We start from the raw sequence: 18,210 nt of genomic DNA, 5'->3' as shown, positions 1-18,210 counted from the left end.
TGATACCATTTTTCATTTGAAATTACTATCCCATCCCTTTGGAAATTGTGTTATATATATATATATATAGTTGTTGTAAACAAGAAGAAAATGGTCTAATGTGAAACACTATCAATCTTTAGAATTAGTTATCCTATTTTGATATTATAACTTTGCAAGGGGCATTCAATTAATGGGTAAAGTGAAATAAACACCTTTAATATTTATATTTTGGGCAAATAACATTCCTATTGTAACGGATAGACACTTCGCGATCTAACCCAAAAGCTTAAGTAATTATGTGAGGCTAACACCCAAACCATTTATACACATTTCATTTCTCATCCGGATTCGATACGAGACAAGTCTTCCCTTGTAACATTTTCCTCCATCTGAACTCGCAACGCCCTCGTTGCGGCTTGGGCCACCTTGCCTATCAGGCATGCAGACTCGAATGCCCTCTGGGCCGGGCACTTGGCGTGACACCGAATCAAGAATTGGGTCTGACTTTGATACTAACGGTAACGAGTGAGCGCTTACCCATTTACCAAAAAACTTTAGTTATTAGGTAAAGCTAATATTCAACTCATTTATACCCATTTCACTTTTTCATCTGGATTTGATGTGGGACAAGTCCCCCCTTGTAACACCTATCCTTAATGTTGTGTATATAAATCCGTTAAGCTTGAAAAAATGAGTAAAAAATGGCTTGAAATCACTGTTAAGATATAAAATTTCAAAAACATCATTATCTCTTCCAATAACGCCCTCACACACACACACACACAGAGAACCGAAGCCGAACATATCAAGTCATTGCCACTGTTCCATTACCTGTGATAATGATGACGAAGAAGAACCCCCCCCAAAAAAAAAAACAGTCATTTCACATTTAATTAGATTTTACTTATTTTTTTATTCAGCCAGAAGGACACTTTAGTCTTTTCAGCAGTTAAGTCCTTGTTTGTTCTAAAATTGAATGTTAAAGACTTTTTAAAATATATATCATAGGGGCGTTTATGACTAGTGACTCTCCAATTAATTGATATTATGTGGAATTTATTTAGAGATGCAATGTCCAAAGTCGACACCATTGTGGCTAACATTTTAATTTTAATTTTAATTTTTTGTAAAATTCATGTGTGTCTTTTTTTTGTCTCACAAAGAAAAGGGAAAAATTATTACATGATCACAAAAAAATAATAACATAAAGATGACCCAGAAATTATTTAGTCATGTGATACTTTGTGATTAGTCTAAAACTTGGTCCCAAAATCATATAATAATTTCACTAAAATTGAGGGCCAACCTACCACTGCGCAACAAGGTGACCCCAAATCATGTTCTACTGTACTCCATAATTAGTATTAATTTGTTTGGCAGGAAGGCAAACAAAGGACTGGAGAGAAGATTGCAATGAAGGGATAAAATTTCTTTCATTTGACAAGGGTGAGTCCTCACCCACAAAATTTGAGCTGCAACACCATGATGTAGTCTCCACATGACGCAGGCTGTGTGTAGAAGACTAGAACCTTCTATGAGAAGGACGCCCACTCGTTCAGATCACCGTTGGACTTTAACGCACGTCTCACCGCCACGTATCACCCTTCAATAGGCAAACCAGCTTTCACACTACAAAAGTTTTGTTAACTGTGATGGCGGGTAAATAACTAAGCTTGGTATGGTTAGCAAAAACAAACCCAGCAGCAGCCCTATAAATACACTCCATCTGGCCTTCTCTTTCAACTTGACTCAAGTAAACCAAGGAAAAAGGTTTGAAGCTCTCAGTGACTGAGTCTCGACTCACTGTGTCCGTCCAACAAGGTGTGAACTCTTGACCCTTTAATTCCCCAATTCAATAATCTTTTATATTATCCTATGTTCTTTGTAGTTTCTTCGTGGTTCTTTTGTAAAATTCTATTGAATTTAGTATTGTCTTCATGATCAAGTTGTTAATATCTTCATTTTTCATGCTTTTAGTTGATTTCTGTTTCTGTTCTCGAGTTCTTTTTATTCAATGAAAGCTGTATTACCATCTGGGTAATTGCCTAAAAGATGAGTTAATGTTGTGCTCAGTGATTAGGTGGTTGTTGATGAATGATCTTTCAGTTCAACTCGAAGTCAATGGGCTTATATGTTACTGGTTATAATTTACAGTTATTGGAACTTAATTTGTTGTCTTTAGGGGTTTCTGGTATTGGGTTTCTTGTATTATACTAGTTATTGGTTCCTAGTTCAAAAATACACACACACATCTTGCCATGTATTCATGAGGATTGCGAATTGGATTTGAATGCTTCAATTGAGATTTGTCCTCTCTCAAATTTTTTTTTTTTTTTTTGCTGTTGGGTGCGTGTGTGTGTGTATATATATATATTCATATATATCATTATGTTTTTATTTAGATCTCATACATTTCTGTTTCATTTATGACTTCTGGGCTTGTCTGATGTTTTGATAAAACACATATGTTGCGATTGGGAGCACTGAATGGGTGCTTTGATTTGGAATTGAAAGAAATTTAGTTCAACCTTTGTACTAAATTTCCTCCGATTCCAAATCTAAGCTGCCGATTTGGTGCTCCCAAAAATAGCAATTGTTTATATAAGTGGATGTTTGAATTTAGGATTATATTTTTATTTCCAGTCAAGTAGAAAAGGGTTAAATTATTTTTTTCCATGCCAATTTGTTATGCTGTTAAGAAATAAAACGGGTTTGTTCTTTATCATTGTAGTTATTACCATGATAACCAAAAAGGAAATGATATGGGATGCTGCATAAGAACTATCATGAACTTGAGTTCTAGTTGCCTTCTTAAATTTAAGCTGTTTATCAGTTTCCTTCTTCAATATATATATATATATATATATATATATATATATATATATATATATATATGTTGGGTTATTATTTATGTGATTTTGTGTATGTGCATATTGGATCATAATCTATTTAATTTGTTGGCAACTTGGAACTCAAGATTTTGACTACCGCTTTCGATTATTTGCCTGACCTTTTTCTTTAGTTCTATCCAGAGACTGGTGGCGTTTGGGGTGACTGGCTAGTTCCTTTCCATTTGAATTGGGTTGTCATGTGTCCTCCAGTGAATTTCCCTCCTCCTGATATTGGCATGTATTGGAGTGATCAGGATGTCTTTATGAATTTAGAGCGTGGATACCCATTCCCAAACAACGTTCTTACAGATGTAAATCCTTACCAGTACAACCCTTCAAAATTACCTGGTTAGTATCAATTTTGATATTACATTCTTGGTTTCATACTATTTGTCTTTCCACAATCTCTCTATATAATTGCGTTCTCTCTCAATGTCTAATTTAAAATGAGACTTCCTATTTGAATTTCTGTTGTCCTGATTAAATAAGATTATACTTCATTTTGTGATCAATAGGCTGAGTGTAAGGTGTTAAAATCATGCCCTGAATTTTTAATCTCACTTCCCGGAAGTACATATAACTCTTTGCATCATGAAGCCCTTCATTTCACTGGAATGAGTGCAGTCATTTGTATGTTTACATTTTATATGGATTTTAAGAGGGTGATAACTTAAATTCACCATGGGATTGCAATAGAAAATATAATTGATCAAGCAAATCTGAGTTTGTTTTGCAATTTCCCCCGCGCTCGAAAGGTTGTAAAATGGAACATATTAGGGGTAGATATAGCTGTGTCTTCTTGGTAAGAGAATTTGTTGGCAATTGGGAATGCTCTTTTACATATCAAGAGAAGAACATTTTTCATTCTTAAATACAAAATTTCAAAAATGGTAATGTTCATAGCATCTGTTTTCTGCATGATTTTAGTGTCAAATGCACCTGCATTCCAATGGAAATTAAGGTTGATTGATTAATATATTATTGATGAAAAACTTGAAAAAATTACTTATTCTAATAGTTGAATACCACCATCATAGTTTGACCCAAGTGTGAATATTGAGCCGATGTTTTGACCCAATATATCAATGATATCTTTATTGGTGATGGCAATTGTGTTTAAAATTTCCCATTATCGGGGTTTTTGGTGATTGTCAAAAAGACCTGCACAGCTTATAGTAACTATTAATTGTCACTCCAATAGAAACTATGATATTGGGGCCAGCTTGAGTAAATGGTCAGAAAGCTCATATGCGTATGCGGTATATGCAGATGGCATTTGGTTCTATAGATGCTCTGAGGGAAAAAAAGATATGGAAGATGGATTCTGGAAAGCCAGAGGGGAGGCCTGTGAGATATTTACAAATGCTAATATTTCTGGTTGGAGAACAACACTTGAATTCTATGAAGGCCAAGCCGGACGAAAAACTGATTGGGTGATGCAAGAGTACAAAATAACTAGGAAGAGCCCGTGCAAAAGCAGCAAACCAAAGGTGTTCAGTGCATCCTGCTAACATAATGTGTTTCATTTCCTGACAGTTCTCTTTCAATTTCATCATCAACCCAACCTGTCAGTCAATTCTCTGTTTGGTTTGTCAAATATGCAGGAATCTGGTTCAATTTGCAGAGTTTTTTCTAGTGCCGGACAAAGTCCAAAACATGAAGCACACCTTGAACAGGGTGTTACAGATACTGCCGGTGCAAGCCACCTACAATCGGTGCCAGCAGCTGTCCCACAGGCTGATAACACCTCTGGAAAAGGTTCTGTAAGTGAATCCCAGGTATGCCATCTTTGCATCATGATCTTTGACAAGCTGTTTGGTCCATTTATTTTTCATATTGCTTCTTGATGTGGCTGCTTGGTATAGATTTTTCATCTCTATAATGTTGTACTAAGTTTTGATGTGCATATATAATGTTGTCATCAGCTAAGTCCAACTGATTTTGCATGCTTCTTCAATTTATGTCTTAAGAGTTATTGGCTTCTCTATGGAATTCGAATTTTGGTTTTCCTTTAGAACATCTAAGGCACCAACTGGTTGGATTCTGGTAGAAAATTCTACGATTGGTTTTGGAGATTTCATTTCATGCACTGATCATTGTGGTTCCCTATAGCTAAATTTTGCCAGATGACCTAATCAATTAGATTTGTGTAATTATATTCCAAGTGACTGTAACTAAAATCTAGGCCGTCGAACTTTATGGGAGAAAAATGCCATTACCAGTAACTATTTGTCCACTAATGTGGGTGCTGGAATGAGCGAATTAGATACAGACCAAAGCTTTGGCATTATTTGCACTAAGTTGCTGTTCGCTAACTTAAATATAGTTTCTTGCACTTCCAGTCTGTGCCTCTACAATGAATCATGCAATGGCACTTCTCATTCCCTAAGTGACAAGAAAAATTTGCAGTGTGATAAGGTCTCTCATGGTAGTGATATGACACATGGAAGGATCCCCTAAACATAGGATTCCCCCACAATCCATTTGTCTGTTGGTTATGTCAGCTTAAAGTAGTATCAAAATCTTGTTTTGATACTAGTAACTTGTAGGTGAAGAACTGGGACAATGAAAGAGGACCATTCAATGTGGCTGAGACAATTCAGAATTTTCTTGAAGAAAACCTGCATGACAAGGATTATATTTCAAGCGGCGACTACTTGTCATTGGATGATTTTGTTGATTCAGAATGCTTTAATTCAGACAATTCAGGTCGTCTGTCCTTGTCATCAGATGAATGCTTTGATCCAGAGGCTGTTGTGCAACTCATAGATGGTAATACTAACCAGGATCTGCGGGGCAGGGATGCAAATTTAAATTTCAGTGTCTCTGCATCTGTCAAGCCAAATGAGGTGGTTATGCGTACAGCCACTTTAGGTATGATAATATTTCTTCCAGTGCTCTCTCTTTTTATGTTCAATTTTCCCTCTATTCAGTACTGTTTAGTCATTTTATTTCCATCCTCTCTAAATGCATAACCTTCCAAATCTAAGGAAATCGAAGGTACATTTTGTATCACTATGGTCTTTGAAAGTGGTTGGATTCACATTGGGAAGTTAACCGTGTCAATCTTATGTTGATGAGAAATAGAGTGGAGGATTTCTTCTTACTGTTGTTGTCTTCTTCTTCTTCTTCAATTTTATTTTATTTTATTTTTTTATTTTTATTATTTTTTTTTTTAAAAAAACACTTTCCTTGGATTAGTCCAATTGGGTTGTTAATTGCTTAGCTTAGGGTTTATTTATTTATTTTTCATGGTTTTTAAATATGGCATGATAATACTTTTTTTTACCTGAATTATGGCATGATAATTTTTGGTCCTCTGGAGTCAATCTTGAAAGAGATTTATTCCTGTTAGTGACATTGATACAAGATTTCATTTAGGGAATCCATATTATTGTGCATTGCAATCCCAACCCCTCCTGTGATCTTCTGCTGTCATCTGAATTTTCCACCCATTATCAAGAATTTATTTTTGAAACTACAAGAATTATACTCAGTTAAAACTCCCTCCATCCCAAATTAATTGTCCCTTTTTCATTTTTTGTTGTCCCAAAATTCATGTTGCAGTTGAAAAGTCAAAGCCAAAAATATCCGTTTTTTTTTTTTTTAAACTCTCTCTACTTCACAATATATATATTTCTTCAGAGGGTAACTTGGAAATTTCATAAAGGGAAACAATTGGGACAATTAAATTGGGCTGGAGGTTGTAGCAATTATTAGGTTTATATGAAAACAGGAGGAAACTAAACATAAAATTCTCAAATTAAAGCTAAAGAAGATGGATAAATACATGTTTAACCAAAAAAAAGAAAAAGAAAAAAGATGGATAAATACAATAAATGCTTGGAGTAGTACAATGTCCCAGTTGAATTGCAGTTGTTTGAGTAAGGAGGTCCAAATTTTTATCTGATTTGTCAATTGATGCTCCTCAATAGACTACAAGTTAAGTGGCACAATCTTTTTCGATCCCCTTGCAATTTGATGAATCTGAAATGATACATTGCAGACTTGGCAGCTCTAATCTTTGGGTGGCCAAGTGATGCCAGCTGAATTTGGACCGGACTTGATGCTCCTAGATGATACAATGAACATTTTAGAAACCTTTTTTCTTTAAAATTTTTTATTGCTCTCTGGTGCTGTTGTTACCTTCAAGCTGTCAAGTGAGTTCGTACCCGTTTAGAGTAGGCTTGCAACGTAAAGCTAGCTTGTTGTCCCTAGAGACTGCTAGAACAATTTGGGCTCGATCTACTGGTAATTGAAATTACCACCGTCTTTCTGAGTGCCTTGTCTTTCCTAGCCGAATGGAATCTCGTCAAGTTGACAATAGTAGTATTTCTTTGTGCTTATTCTAGTATTCCTTCACTTAATATTAACTTTCCATGGATAATCTTGTCTTATTAGTGGCAGGATTTCTTATTACTGGAATTTGTGTTGATTAAACTTCTGTCCACAGGATCTCTTGTTAGTGGCAATGGGAACAAGTCCCGACCTGAAAGAACCCCAAGACCTGATTCTTCTCTTCCTTGTTCAGCAATTAAGGAAAAAATCCCGAACAAAGGGGTTCCCAAGCATGCTACCAAAAGCCAGAAGGCAGACCACAGGAGTGAAGGCAGACCAAGATCTGATTCTTCTCTTCCTCGTTCAGCTATTAAGGAACAAATCCCGGACAAAGGGGTTCCCAAGCATGCTACCAAAAGCCATAAGGCAGACCACAGGAGTGAAGGCACCTCAAAATCTTGTAATGTGGCAACATCATCCAGTGGCCACAAACCAGTCTCGGAAGGGAAAAAGAAGGCTGTTGTTGCCAAGAAGAAAAAGTCTAAGAGGAACTATCTGTGCTTCCTGCCATTCTAGATCATCTTTGTTTCACTCGTAGGTATGTAAATTAAATATATTGGCAAGTACTTTTATGCAGTTGATGACTTCAGCTTATCCTAGGAGAATCATGTTTTTCTTCAACTGATTGAAGGATGGAAGATAGACATAGGTAACCATTAACTACTGATGTCAATGCAAGGAAGAAGAAGACACTTGGTGTATTCAAGGAAAAGTAAAGGAGTGAAAGTTTGATTGTAACGTTCTTATTAGCTGAGCTCTGGTGAAATATAGTAGGAGATGATTTCATAGAAAAGAAAGGGTAGGTAACTGTTGGCATATTCTTTGTAATTGTAAAATAGGATGATGACATGGTTTGACCATTTCCATGTAAAGTTTCCTATTCATTGCCAACCACCTAAAAGTAGTAGTTTCATATTCATTTGAATGATGAATGTAATATCATATATTGCTACTGAAAGGGAAAGGAAAGGAAAGGAATGTAACAACTGATTTTGTGTGTGCATATTTTGTTCTTGAAATTTGTTTGCCTTCCTGGAAAGCGTTTTTAATTATTGAATTAAGCAACTAGTTTTGATAATCCATGTGCAGACCTGATTTATCCTAATAGGTGATCAATATATTGCAAGTAGTCCATTGTGATTTACATAATTGAATGACGAATGGTTTTCGAGTCATCCTCCCCTTTATTTGTCAAGATTAAAAAAAATTTAAAAAAAGAAGAGAATTCAGCAGTTTCATTATTTATCACCAACATAATTCATTTATGAACTTTGTGAACACAAAATTGTTTCTCCCCTATTTTATGAACCTTTTGCTTGGTGAACGTACTCTATTGAGATGGTAAGAATGGGTCATCACTGTCTCATCTAAAAAAAGCTAAAACTTAGTACAAACTATAAATGCTATACTTGGGATAAAGAATTTAGTCCATCTCAAGAAAAGAGCTTGCACAAGTCAATGAACATCTGGTTGAGCTACTTTCAGAATGGGAAACGCATAACAATTAATGGAAATTGAGACATCAAACCCTACCTCAACACCATTATATTACTAAAACTCTTTAAAAGGTTTCAACCGCCTCCCTCCTGAGGGGGAGATGTCAAACCACCTGTATAGACTATACCAAGTCAAAGAATAATGATACGTATTTCAAATTTTGAATGTAAATATATTGCTAAAATTTTTTATCAGGTCTCAATCACTCCACCTCAAGAGGGAAAGGTCAAACTACATGTATGAACTATATCAAGTCAAAAAATAATGATACGTATTCCGAATTTTAAATGTTTGAGATCTAAGAAGTAGTAATATATTTTGAATCGGATTTGAAACGTGAGAGAAGTAATTAAGATCATCGGTCCATAGAAGTGGGATCCATCACTTCTTTGACTTTCCAAATTTAGAGACCGAAAGGGAAGAACAGTTCTCTAAGTCAACAGATGTATTTAAACTCCACTGATAGAAAAAAAACAGAAGTGAAAGCTTGATATTGTTGGTTTCATTGAACTCATTTCATGGTTGGGACTATCATGTACTCTTTGAAAAGAGAGCCATTCCTTTGGTGTAGTCATTTACACCACACAAGAGTAAATCTATTAATATATACAAAAATATTGATAATATACAAAAATATTGATGTACATCATTGGTGAATATTGAAAGTATTGAAGTTGATGAAAGGAAAGTGAAAAAGTGGTTATATGGTGGAACCAATGTGCTGGTCTACTTTAGTTATCGGCACTTAATTAGTGGGGCTCTCCTGCTCACCCTCTTAATAAACATGCCTGTGTTTTTGATTGGAAAGTTAAGCTGGGGCTTGACTCTGAGCATAAAGGCCAAACGGTGGTGGTTAAAAGTATTCACCAGTTAGTTTTTAGGGCGAATCTGGTCCGCGCTTATTTATTTATTTAAAAGAATAAATTATTAGATATTTATTTACTTTTTTCGCCACTCAAACTTACAACATTCTCGTTAAAGTCTGACCATCTTACCTACTCAAGTGACTAATCTGGACGCCTTTCGAACCGAACGCTTGACATGAAATCGGATTAAGGACTGAATTTGACTCTAATACTAACTATAACGGATATACGTTTACCTATTTATCAAAAAATTTAAACTATTAGGTAATGTAACATACCCATCCATTTATACCTATTTTATTTTCCATCCGGATCCGATGTAAGACAAGTACCCCTTGTAACACATAGTCGCATACATACCCACACCTTCAGAGCTGACACTAACCCTAGCCACAAACCTACACCTTCAGCGTATATCCGTCGAAGCAATTGTAACAACTAGGTCGACATTCAATTCAGTTCAACACGGCGATAATATTCAATTCAAAATTACAGTTTGATAATGATTTATGTTAACACCACAACCTAAGCATAATACAAAAATACAAATTGAGAAATTTTCAATTCAAAGCCAACCAAACTTTAAAAAGGATATTATTGTAAATTTGGTTGTGGGAAAGGAAAATTTTGGGAGGAGAAGAGAAAAAAACTATATTGAGAATAGGACCACCTCAAATAATTGGTGATAAATTCAAAAGGATGGTGGAGGAGTCAGCTTTCTGATTGAATGTTTCACAACCAAACTCATTCCAAAGGCACTAATGGGAGTAACGAACTAGCTAAAAAAAGATATAATTGTGAAGCACTATAGTCAAAATGCATGCTCAAAGTGAGCTAAAGTCGATTGGTTGTATGTGTAGTACTGTTTGGTAAAGTTGTTGACTCAAGGAATTTGTACGGTGCTGCATGGTCATATTCGGGCTCCATCTCTTAAAAGGGAACATGGATGGGTACATCATAAGATGTAAGTATCACATCGGACAGATCTCATCACTCACATGTGTAAATAATCGCAATCTGCGTAAACAATCGTACACGAGAGTGATAGAATTCGTCGAGGGTTTCAATTCTTCATGAGACTGAGGAATTGGGGTGAGGGCGGAGGCACTTCCGATTTATCAAGTCGTCACTCAATTTGTGAATAACAGCGTTATTAGATAGCGGTACTAACTTGTATTATATGGCGAATGAAAGGTGGATTTTGGGCTCACCTATATCTTGTCTATGAAAGAAAAATGATTTGATGATCTTAAATCATTTGATACTTGGTGGATTAATGTAATAAAAATTACTATTGAAATTTCTTTTTAATATATTAATACAATCTTTACTATTTTTTCAATCCGCGAGTTTAGATTTAATTGGTCCACCATGTTTCAATGATGCACGACCAGATACCGAACTGGTTAAGACCTGGCAAGGGCAACCACCCCCAGTAATTTTTTTTAATTTATATTATTACCTATATTTTTTGTTAAAATTTTAGAAACGCCCCACTCAATTTGTAAAAGTATCTCACTTCACAATTTTGCCCTCACTGATTTCTTTGGATCCAAATGATGATCGTCTCTCTTTTTCGAGAAAGTATTAAATACTCGGGGATATGGTACCCGAGGTAGTGGGAGCCGTTGGATCATGATCCTCACCACATTCAAGGGTTGGGATGACCCCGAAGTACCATACCTCCGAACTATTTAATATTTTCTATTTTCTTCCTACTCTCTACCGCCGGCACATTCAGGATAATCAATTCTCTCTTACACACTTCATATTCCCACCCAATTTTTGAAAATACCTCACTATATATTCTTTCATCCACACACACCCGCATATATATATTTTTTGAAATTTCGTAGATGTTTTTAATCCAAAAGAAAAGTTAAAATTGGCTCACTTATTTCTTCACTCCCTATTACCCCACATCCATATAAATCTTGGAAGCATGGACATGATTAAAAGGTCAAAAAATCTGAGTCTAACACTAACATATGTTGAACACGTTTCTACAAGTGTTGGGAAAGCCACAAAAAAATTAAAATTTTATATTTATTATTTTATTTTAAAAATATTTTTCTTCAATTTGTGTTTTTTTTCTTTAACACGCGCCCCTCAAAAATATTCCTGGGTTTGTCACGGTTCAAACCAAGACCACCATCATCTATCCAAGACTTGTGTTGAATCATGCATGTGGGCTCTACAATAAGACTCGTGGGATCTAACGGATGAAATTGTGTAGTTGCGAATGTGGCTTATCATTTTGTAAAGGGTTATTACAAATCAATGGACCAGATTGAGTGAAGGAACATGAACATTTTGATGCAGCTCGCCAACATACAATATCTCCTCTTTTTCTGTTTTTGTCGCCATCATTTTTGCTTTAAGACAAGACGTTACAAAAGGGCTGCCCTTTCAACTTTATGATCATTACACATGTAGATGAACATGTCCCCTAATCCTACGACTTTTCCTCTCGACTCTCCCGAATCCGACGGCCACGTTCTCTCCAAAATGATCCGACGGTCGAGATATGGGCTTTTCTAATCGACGGTTCGTATTGCACGTTTATGGCGGGAAAACGAAGTTAGTGGGAAAATCCAGATATTATTTTATATATTTTTAATATTATACTATATTATATTACCAATAAAAATATGTAGTGTTGTGATGGATATAGATTGTGGTGAGATACAGATAATGCAGGTGGGTAACCCATGTCGGATAAGACAACACCGACGATGAAGCGCCTTCCTCGTGTGGGTCCCACCCATTGGATTTATGACGGTTTCCGTTACGGTGCTCTGCGTTTCTTGTTGTTTTCTAGTACTTCTATTCCATAGGTTGCTCCCTTCCCGCCCATCTTTGTTACAAAATTACTAAACTGTCACCCAAAACAAAAAGGAATTACAATTCCAATTTTATCACATCTTTTAGGATCAGTTTGTTTCAATATTTTATTTTCTGAAAGCTAAAAACCAAGAAATTGTATAAATAATTATTTGGTTGTCATTTTTTAAATTTTGTTTTTCAGAATTTTAGTAAAAAGAAAAATCTATTTTAAAAAAATTGAGAACTTAATTGTTTCAAATTTTGTTTATTTTTTGAGAATAAAAAATTTAAAAAAAGTAAAAAAAATAAAATTCGGTTATTTAAAGATAATTATATTTTATAGTTTTCTTAAACTGCTTTTTAAAAACTGTACTAAACAATTCTTATATAGCTTCTAAAAAAAAATTTATTTTTTAAATTATTAAACTATTTTTAAAAAACTGAACCAAATAATACCTAAAAATGAAAAAAGTTACCCTTTTTTTTTTTATAAAAAAAAACAAACGTACCAGTTACCTTCTTTTGCTTTGGCAGCAAGGAAATGAAAAAAGATGGAGGGCATTTATGTCATTACAAATAACCCACAAACTTCATGGTTTATAAATGATGGGCCGCAACGCAAGCCTCAATCGCGTGATTAGCGAAGCTCAATGCTAACGTGGCATGATTCTATTGGTGTTTCACAGGTCGTCGGGATTGAGAGAAACAAGCAATAATGAAAAGAAACACTAGTCACTCCCATCGTCCAACCTCTGTCACTCTCTCTCCACTTTCTCTCTCTAGCTTTGTGTTTTCTCTTCCTCTGTAATTCCCAAATTTCTCCACCATTTCTCACTCTAATGCTCTCAATCTTTCTGAATAACAATTCTGCAATGCATGATCTTTCGATTACACCCAAATTCGAGAATTAGAACCCGAGTTTTCACCGAGTTTTTGACTCAATACTCACTCAGAAATGCTTGAAGCACTGGAGAGTTCTGTTAATGGAGGATTTTCGCAGTTACAGAGCTATGGAGACAGTAGCGAAGAAGAGCTCTCTGTTCTGCCTCGCCACACCAAAGTGGTTGTGACCGGTAACAACCGGACCAAGTCGGTGCTCGTTGGCCTCCAAGGGGTGGTCAAGAAGGCTGTTGGTCTCGGCGGGTGGCATTGGCTGGTAATTATGTTTCGTAATTGCATTTTATTTTGAAGAATTTTTGGATTTTGAGAATGGGTTTTGATCGAGATTGGTTTTGGGGAATAATGTAGTTTGCTTTTGGGGTTTTGAAGAGATTTTGATTGTTCATGTTCTGTGCATTGTGGACAATTTAGCAACTTTGTAGTCAGATTAATTATATTATGTAATTATAGCATTTTCTGTTCCTGAATTTATCATTTGTTTTCTTAACATGTTGATAACTATTATGGATTGTTCATTTTGTTCTGTTTCAGTTACCTTTATTTATTTATTTTTTTTTTTTTGGGGGGGGGGGGGGGGGGGGGGGGGGGTTGTTGTTTAATTGACCAGTTTTAGTTGATTCTTGTGTAATTTTGCATGAAATTTCATGTTCTTAATGGTTGTTAACTTCTAATATATGTGTTCAGAAATGGGTTCTGATTGCATCTTACATATTGCTTTGATAAATGGATATTGGGGGTTTAATGGTTTTGAGGTAATGAGGGACTGTCTATTGATCTTAGATATTTGGTGTGAATTTCTAAAATTATTATCGTTGTTATTGTTTACTGTGTTTTTTTCTTTTATCCTATTTTGAATATATTGTATTGTTCTCCTCCTCCTCCTCCTCCTTTTTATTTTTATTTTTATTTTTATTTATTTAAATTTTGATATGATCTGGCTTTAATTATGTTTTATAGCTATTTCGAGCTGGTCATTTACTGGGAAATAATTAAGTATTTTTAGTCTTTAAGTAGGATTTTGCTTTGCATGATTGGGTTTATTGGGAGATCTCTTTCTGATTAATATTTTATGGTTTCTTGTGTAATTTGCATGAAATTTGATGTTCTTAATGGTTGTTAAGTTCTATTATATGTGTTCGGAAATGGGTTTTTGATTGAATCTTACAATTTGGGGGTTTAATGGTTTTGTGGTAATGAGGGAGACTGTGTATTGTTGTTATTGTTTACTGTTTTTCTTTTTTCTTATTTAGAATATTGTATTATTCTTCTTTCTTTCTTCTTCTTCTTCTTCTTTTATTTTTATTTATTATTATTATTATTATGTGTGTGTAATTTATTATATTTTATCTTATTTTTGGATATGTGTGATATTAAAGGGGTTTTGATTTAGTTTTCTCTAATTTTGATATGATCTGGGTTCAATTTTGTTTTATAGCTATTTCAAGATGGTCATTTACTGGGAAATAATTAAGGATTTTTAGTCTTTAAGTAGGGTTTTGCTTTGCATGATTGGGTTTATTGGGAGATCTGTTTCAGATTAACATTTAATGGTTTCTCACATATTTCGCCGGGTTTGCTACAGGAGGTTCAATTTTCTTTTCTTTCTTTTCCTTTTTTTGTTGTTGTTGTCATCGTCTAACCAATTGTTGTGGATTTTGATGTCAATATATTTTTTCATAACATTTTAGTCAATGACTGAGTCTGGTGTTTGATTGGATTTTTGATTCTTTTTGCATGTCTATTTGTCGAGTTTAATGTGCTCTCCGGAAAGTTATAATTTTTCCAAAACATATGATTTATAAATACAATCCTTTATCAATTATCATTATGCTAGCTCAAAATTTTCAGAAACTATGGTGGTTTTTATTGAATTCCTGCTCCAGAATTTCATAGATTTGTTCAAATAGAATAGGAATTCTCTCCTCTGTATGAAATCTTATGTATGATTGGGCGTCCAAAATGGTGCCCCTGCTGACCTTGTTTGCACTTCTTTGCTGAGATCCTGCATCTAGTATCCTTATCTTTTTGCTTCCTCTTGTTGTGTGATTGTTTTTTGGAGTGGTATTTAGTTGTCTTTATTATAAATGCAGGTTCTTACAAATGGAATAGAAGTGAAGCTACAAAGGAATGCACTTAGTGTAATTGAAGCTCCTACAGGAAATGAGGAAGACGATGACCTTGAATTTGAGAATCTGCAGTGGAATGGCTCAGATATGAGTGAGTTTGTTTAATGAATTTTGCATCATTATTATGATATTGTTTACTTAATTTTGTAAAATACTATAATTAATATTTTCCGAAGAATTGTTTCAAATGTTTAAAATGCTTAAGAGGTAATGAATTTCACAAATCTTGAATCGTTTTGGCTTCTGCATAAATTTATCAACTGTTTGGTGAAGGATCACTTGTCCCTATCAATAACTATCTGAAATAGATTGATTTCATAGCCAACCTGTGATTGGAAAGAAGTTTTATCAACTAGTCTGCATGGTGTGTGTACCTTTGTTGTTGTTACTTGAAGTATTTTTATCATCCTCATCCTTTTATTTGTTAACTTGGAATTTAGTGTGGACCACTGCTATAGTGGGTTTTGAACATGAAAGAGAAGTTTGTTGGGATGGTTACATAGGATACATTATATCTGAAGTCTGAACTGTACCTTTTCTACTGCTACCATCTCCATTATGTCATTTTTCTATTCTCATTCTTTTTGGCCCCACCACCGATATAATTGGAATATGCTGTTTTTAAATCTCCAGCATCAGATGATACTCAAAAGCCTCACAGATCAAGGCATCGCATGCATAAATCATCCGGGTCATTTCATGAGACTATGAGCAGGACTCTCTCTTGTGACTCCCAGTCTAAGGGCTCTGTTTCTACTTATCGGGGAGCTACGGTAAAAATCCTTGTGCATTTTTTGTAGCCCTCTGTCTACATTCTATTTGTTTGTTTCTTACCTGAGTTCTCTGGGGAAATCTTGCTGCTGTTTGTAATCGTTTGTTTAACTGTATGGTTAAATTTCTATTCAAAACATTTCTTATACAGAAGGTCGACCTCAGCAAACTAGAGATGGCTGCGTTATGGAGATATTTGCAACATTTCAATCTTGTAAGTTGTTTAATGTTAAAATATGCCAGAGTGACTATAGCACTTGCAATTTTGGTAATTGTGTATTAACATTATGATTTTTCTAGGTGGATGCCATCCCTAACCCATCTAAAGAGCAACTAATTGATGTCGTTCAGAGGCATTTCATGTCACAGGTACTCGTGGACCCTCCCTCAACTATGTGGTACAGTTTGAGCAAATGATGTTCTATATGATGAACATAAAATATATGCAAAAGAAACAATAACTTTGAAATCCCAAACTGAAGTCCAGTGACTATTTGTTAGTTAGTTATTAATTTTATACTGTTACATTTTCCCCAAACACAAATGAAGATTATGGCCTTAAATATATGTTCCGAAAAATCTATGATTATGGTAAAAAGCCATTGCTTGGAAATGCAACTTCTCAGAGTGTAACAGTAAATATTATGAAACAAATGAACACTTGGATAAAGAATTTTTTTTGTATGTTTGTGTATATATATCTCTATACTGGTTGCATATTTGGGATTTGGTTGTTTTTAACACTTTTCCTTCTTGTTGAAGCAATTGGACGAGCTGCAGGTCATCACGGGGTTTGTGCAAGCTGCAAAGAGGCTGAAGACTGTGTGCAAATAACCTCGAAAAAAAGCAAGATCTTTGCATTTGGTTGTTGACACTAACAGACGCTGGTTACCTAAACCTCTTCCCTCTGCGGTGATATCTGTACGTAGCATATGTATCCTTGGCTCGTTAATGTCTCGTTAGGTTGCCATTTACTGTTTAATTTATATAATATATAGAGGTACAAACTTTGTAGTCATAGTTATGTAAATATTTGTAGACTGGTGAGAGACTTGGGAAGCCCTGTGGCTTTCTAAAACTTGATTTAATGTATTGCTGACTGACTGATGGAAGTGGGGTTTTTTTCTTCTCACATATGTATAGCAGCTTTATGCTTTAAACCTTGTTTGGCCAACAAATAGAAACTTTGTGATTGCTGAATGGTACAATATATTAACTCATAGTATCACAGTAATGGCTTTCTCGCCATGACTAAGGCACTGTATGCTCCGAATGACCTTGTTTGCAGAAAAAATGATTCATGCATGTCATAAAAACAATTATCCTTCCTTTTTTGTCCTCGTATTGATTAGAACGGGTAATTTAATCTAATTCAACATCCAAACTTATGCTTAACAAATTTTATAAAGAGTTTGAATGCTGGGGCCTTCGTTATAGGTTGCATGCGTGTGCTTCAAGAAAGAAGGAAATGTGTTTTGTTTAAGTTTAGGGACTAATAGAAATAGTTGCCAATTCAATTGAAAGAATTTGTTTTACCGAATCTTGTAGAATTGATGGCATTTCAAGTGTTAATAACAAATTATTGAAGCAACTTAAGGATGTTAGAGACCAACTGACATCTAGCTCAATGATATAACCTCTCCATCCTCAAAGAAGGGAGGAAAGGGGTTCGAATCTGGGTGTGAGCAAAGAAGTTTGCATGAATGAGCGGAGGTGTGTGTTACTCGGGATGTAAAGAGAGAAAGGGGCTTGAAAAATACAATTTTTAGCTCACATGCCCCTTACACACCCTAAAAAATAAAAAATACTAGTTTAGACGGTCTAGTCTTTCGTATATACACTTAGGGTCCGTTTGGCATGCGATGTGTTTTAGGCTTCATGTTTTTTGTCAATATCAAAACAACCGTTTTAATGTAGGAGTGTTTTGGGTAGAAATCGGAACTGTGTTTGGTAACAAAAATTTGTTTTAGAAATTTGCTTTAATTCATCCGCTACAATACCAAAACATACAAT

The 18,210-nt window shown here is 34.9% G+C and overlaps 2 protein-coding genes across 5 annotated transcripts; both read left to right on the top strand.

Moving 5' to 3' along the window:
- Positions 1-1,668: 1,668 nt before the first annotated feature.
- LOC132280095 (NAC domain-containing protein 96-like) lies at positions 1,669-8,214 on the top strand. 4 transcript variants are annotated; one of them, XM_059782219.1, is made up of 7 exons: positions 1,688-1,803; positions 3,015-3,221; positions 4,143-4,363; positions 4,478-4,651; positions 5,423-5,747; positions 7,327-7,749; positions 7,843-8,214. In XM_059782219.1, the coding sequence occupies exons 2-6, from the start codon at positions 3,071-3,073 to the stop codon at positions 7,725-7,727; spliced, it is 1,272 nt and encodes a 423-aa protein (XP_059638202.1). In that variant the 5' UTR covers positions 1,688-1,803; positions 3,015-3,070; the 3' UTR covers positions 7,728-7,749; positions 7,843-8,214. The 4 variants fall into 4 exon arrangements, with proteins under 4 accessions (XP_059638201.1, XP_059638203.1, XP_059638202.1 ...); XM_059782218.1 differs by having other exon boundaries at positions 1,669-1,803; positions 3,005-3,221; positions 7,327-8,214; XM_059782220.1 differs by having other exon boundaries at positions 1,685-1,803; positions 5,429-5,747; positions 7,327-8,214.
- Positions 8,215-13,054: 4,840 nt separating this feature from the next.
- LOC132278865 (uncharacterized) lies at positions 13,055-17,329 on the top strand. The gene is made up of 6 exons (XM_059780762.1): positions 13,055-13,556; positions 15,391-15,517; positions 16,060-16,199; positions 16,349-16,411; positions 16,498-16,566; positions 16,960-17,329. Exons 1-6 carry the CDS (start codon positions 13,356-13,358, stop codon positions 17,029-17,031), a joined length of 672 nt encoding a protein of 223 aa, XP_059636745.1. The 5' UTR covers positions 13,055-13,355; the 3' UTR covers positions 17,032-17,329.
- Positions 17,330-18,210: the final 881 nt, after the last annotated feature.

Source organism: Cornus florida, unplaced genomic scaffold (assembly GCF_030987335.1).
Source record: "Cornus florida cultivar Cherokee Brave unplaced genomic scaffold, ASM3098733v1 CherokeeBrave_3.0.0_Hap2_Chr10, whole genome shotgun sequence".
NCBI lineage: Eukaryota > Viridiplantae > Streptophyta > Magnoliopsida > Cornales > Cornaceae > Cornus > Cornus florida.
The sequence above is the reverse complement of the archived record's forward strand: the minus strand, read 5'-3'. Positions and strand labels throughout refer to the sequence as shown.

Bases quoted from the DNA above. Each gene is read 5' to 3' on its own strand.
- LOC132278865 (XM_059780762.1), top strand. From the start codon at position 13,356: ATGCTTGAAGCACTGGAGAGTTCTGTTAATGGAGGATTTTCGCAGTTA. The intron at 13,557-15,390 runs GTAATTATGTTT...TTATAAATGCAG, and splicing joins TCGGCGGGTGGCATTGGCTG to GTTCTTACAAATGGAATAGA. The intron at 16,567-16,959 runs GTACTCGTGGAC...TTCTTGTTGAAG, and splicing joins AGAGGCATTTCATGTCACAG to CAATTGGACGAGCTGCAGGT.
- LOC132280095 (XM_059782218.1), top strand. From the start codon at position 3,071: ATGTGTCCTCCAGTGAATTTCCCTCCTCCTGATATTGGCATGTATTGG. The intron at 3,222-4,142 runs GTTAGTATCAAT...CGGTATATGCAG, and splicing joins CAACCCTTCAAAATTACCTG to ATGGCATTTGGTTCTATAGA. The intron at 4,364-4,477 runs GTGTTCAGTGCA...TCAAATATGCAG, and splicing joins GCAAAAGCAGCAAACCAAAG to GAATCTGGTTCAATTTGCAG.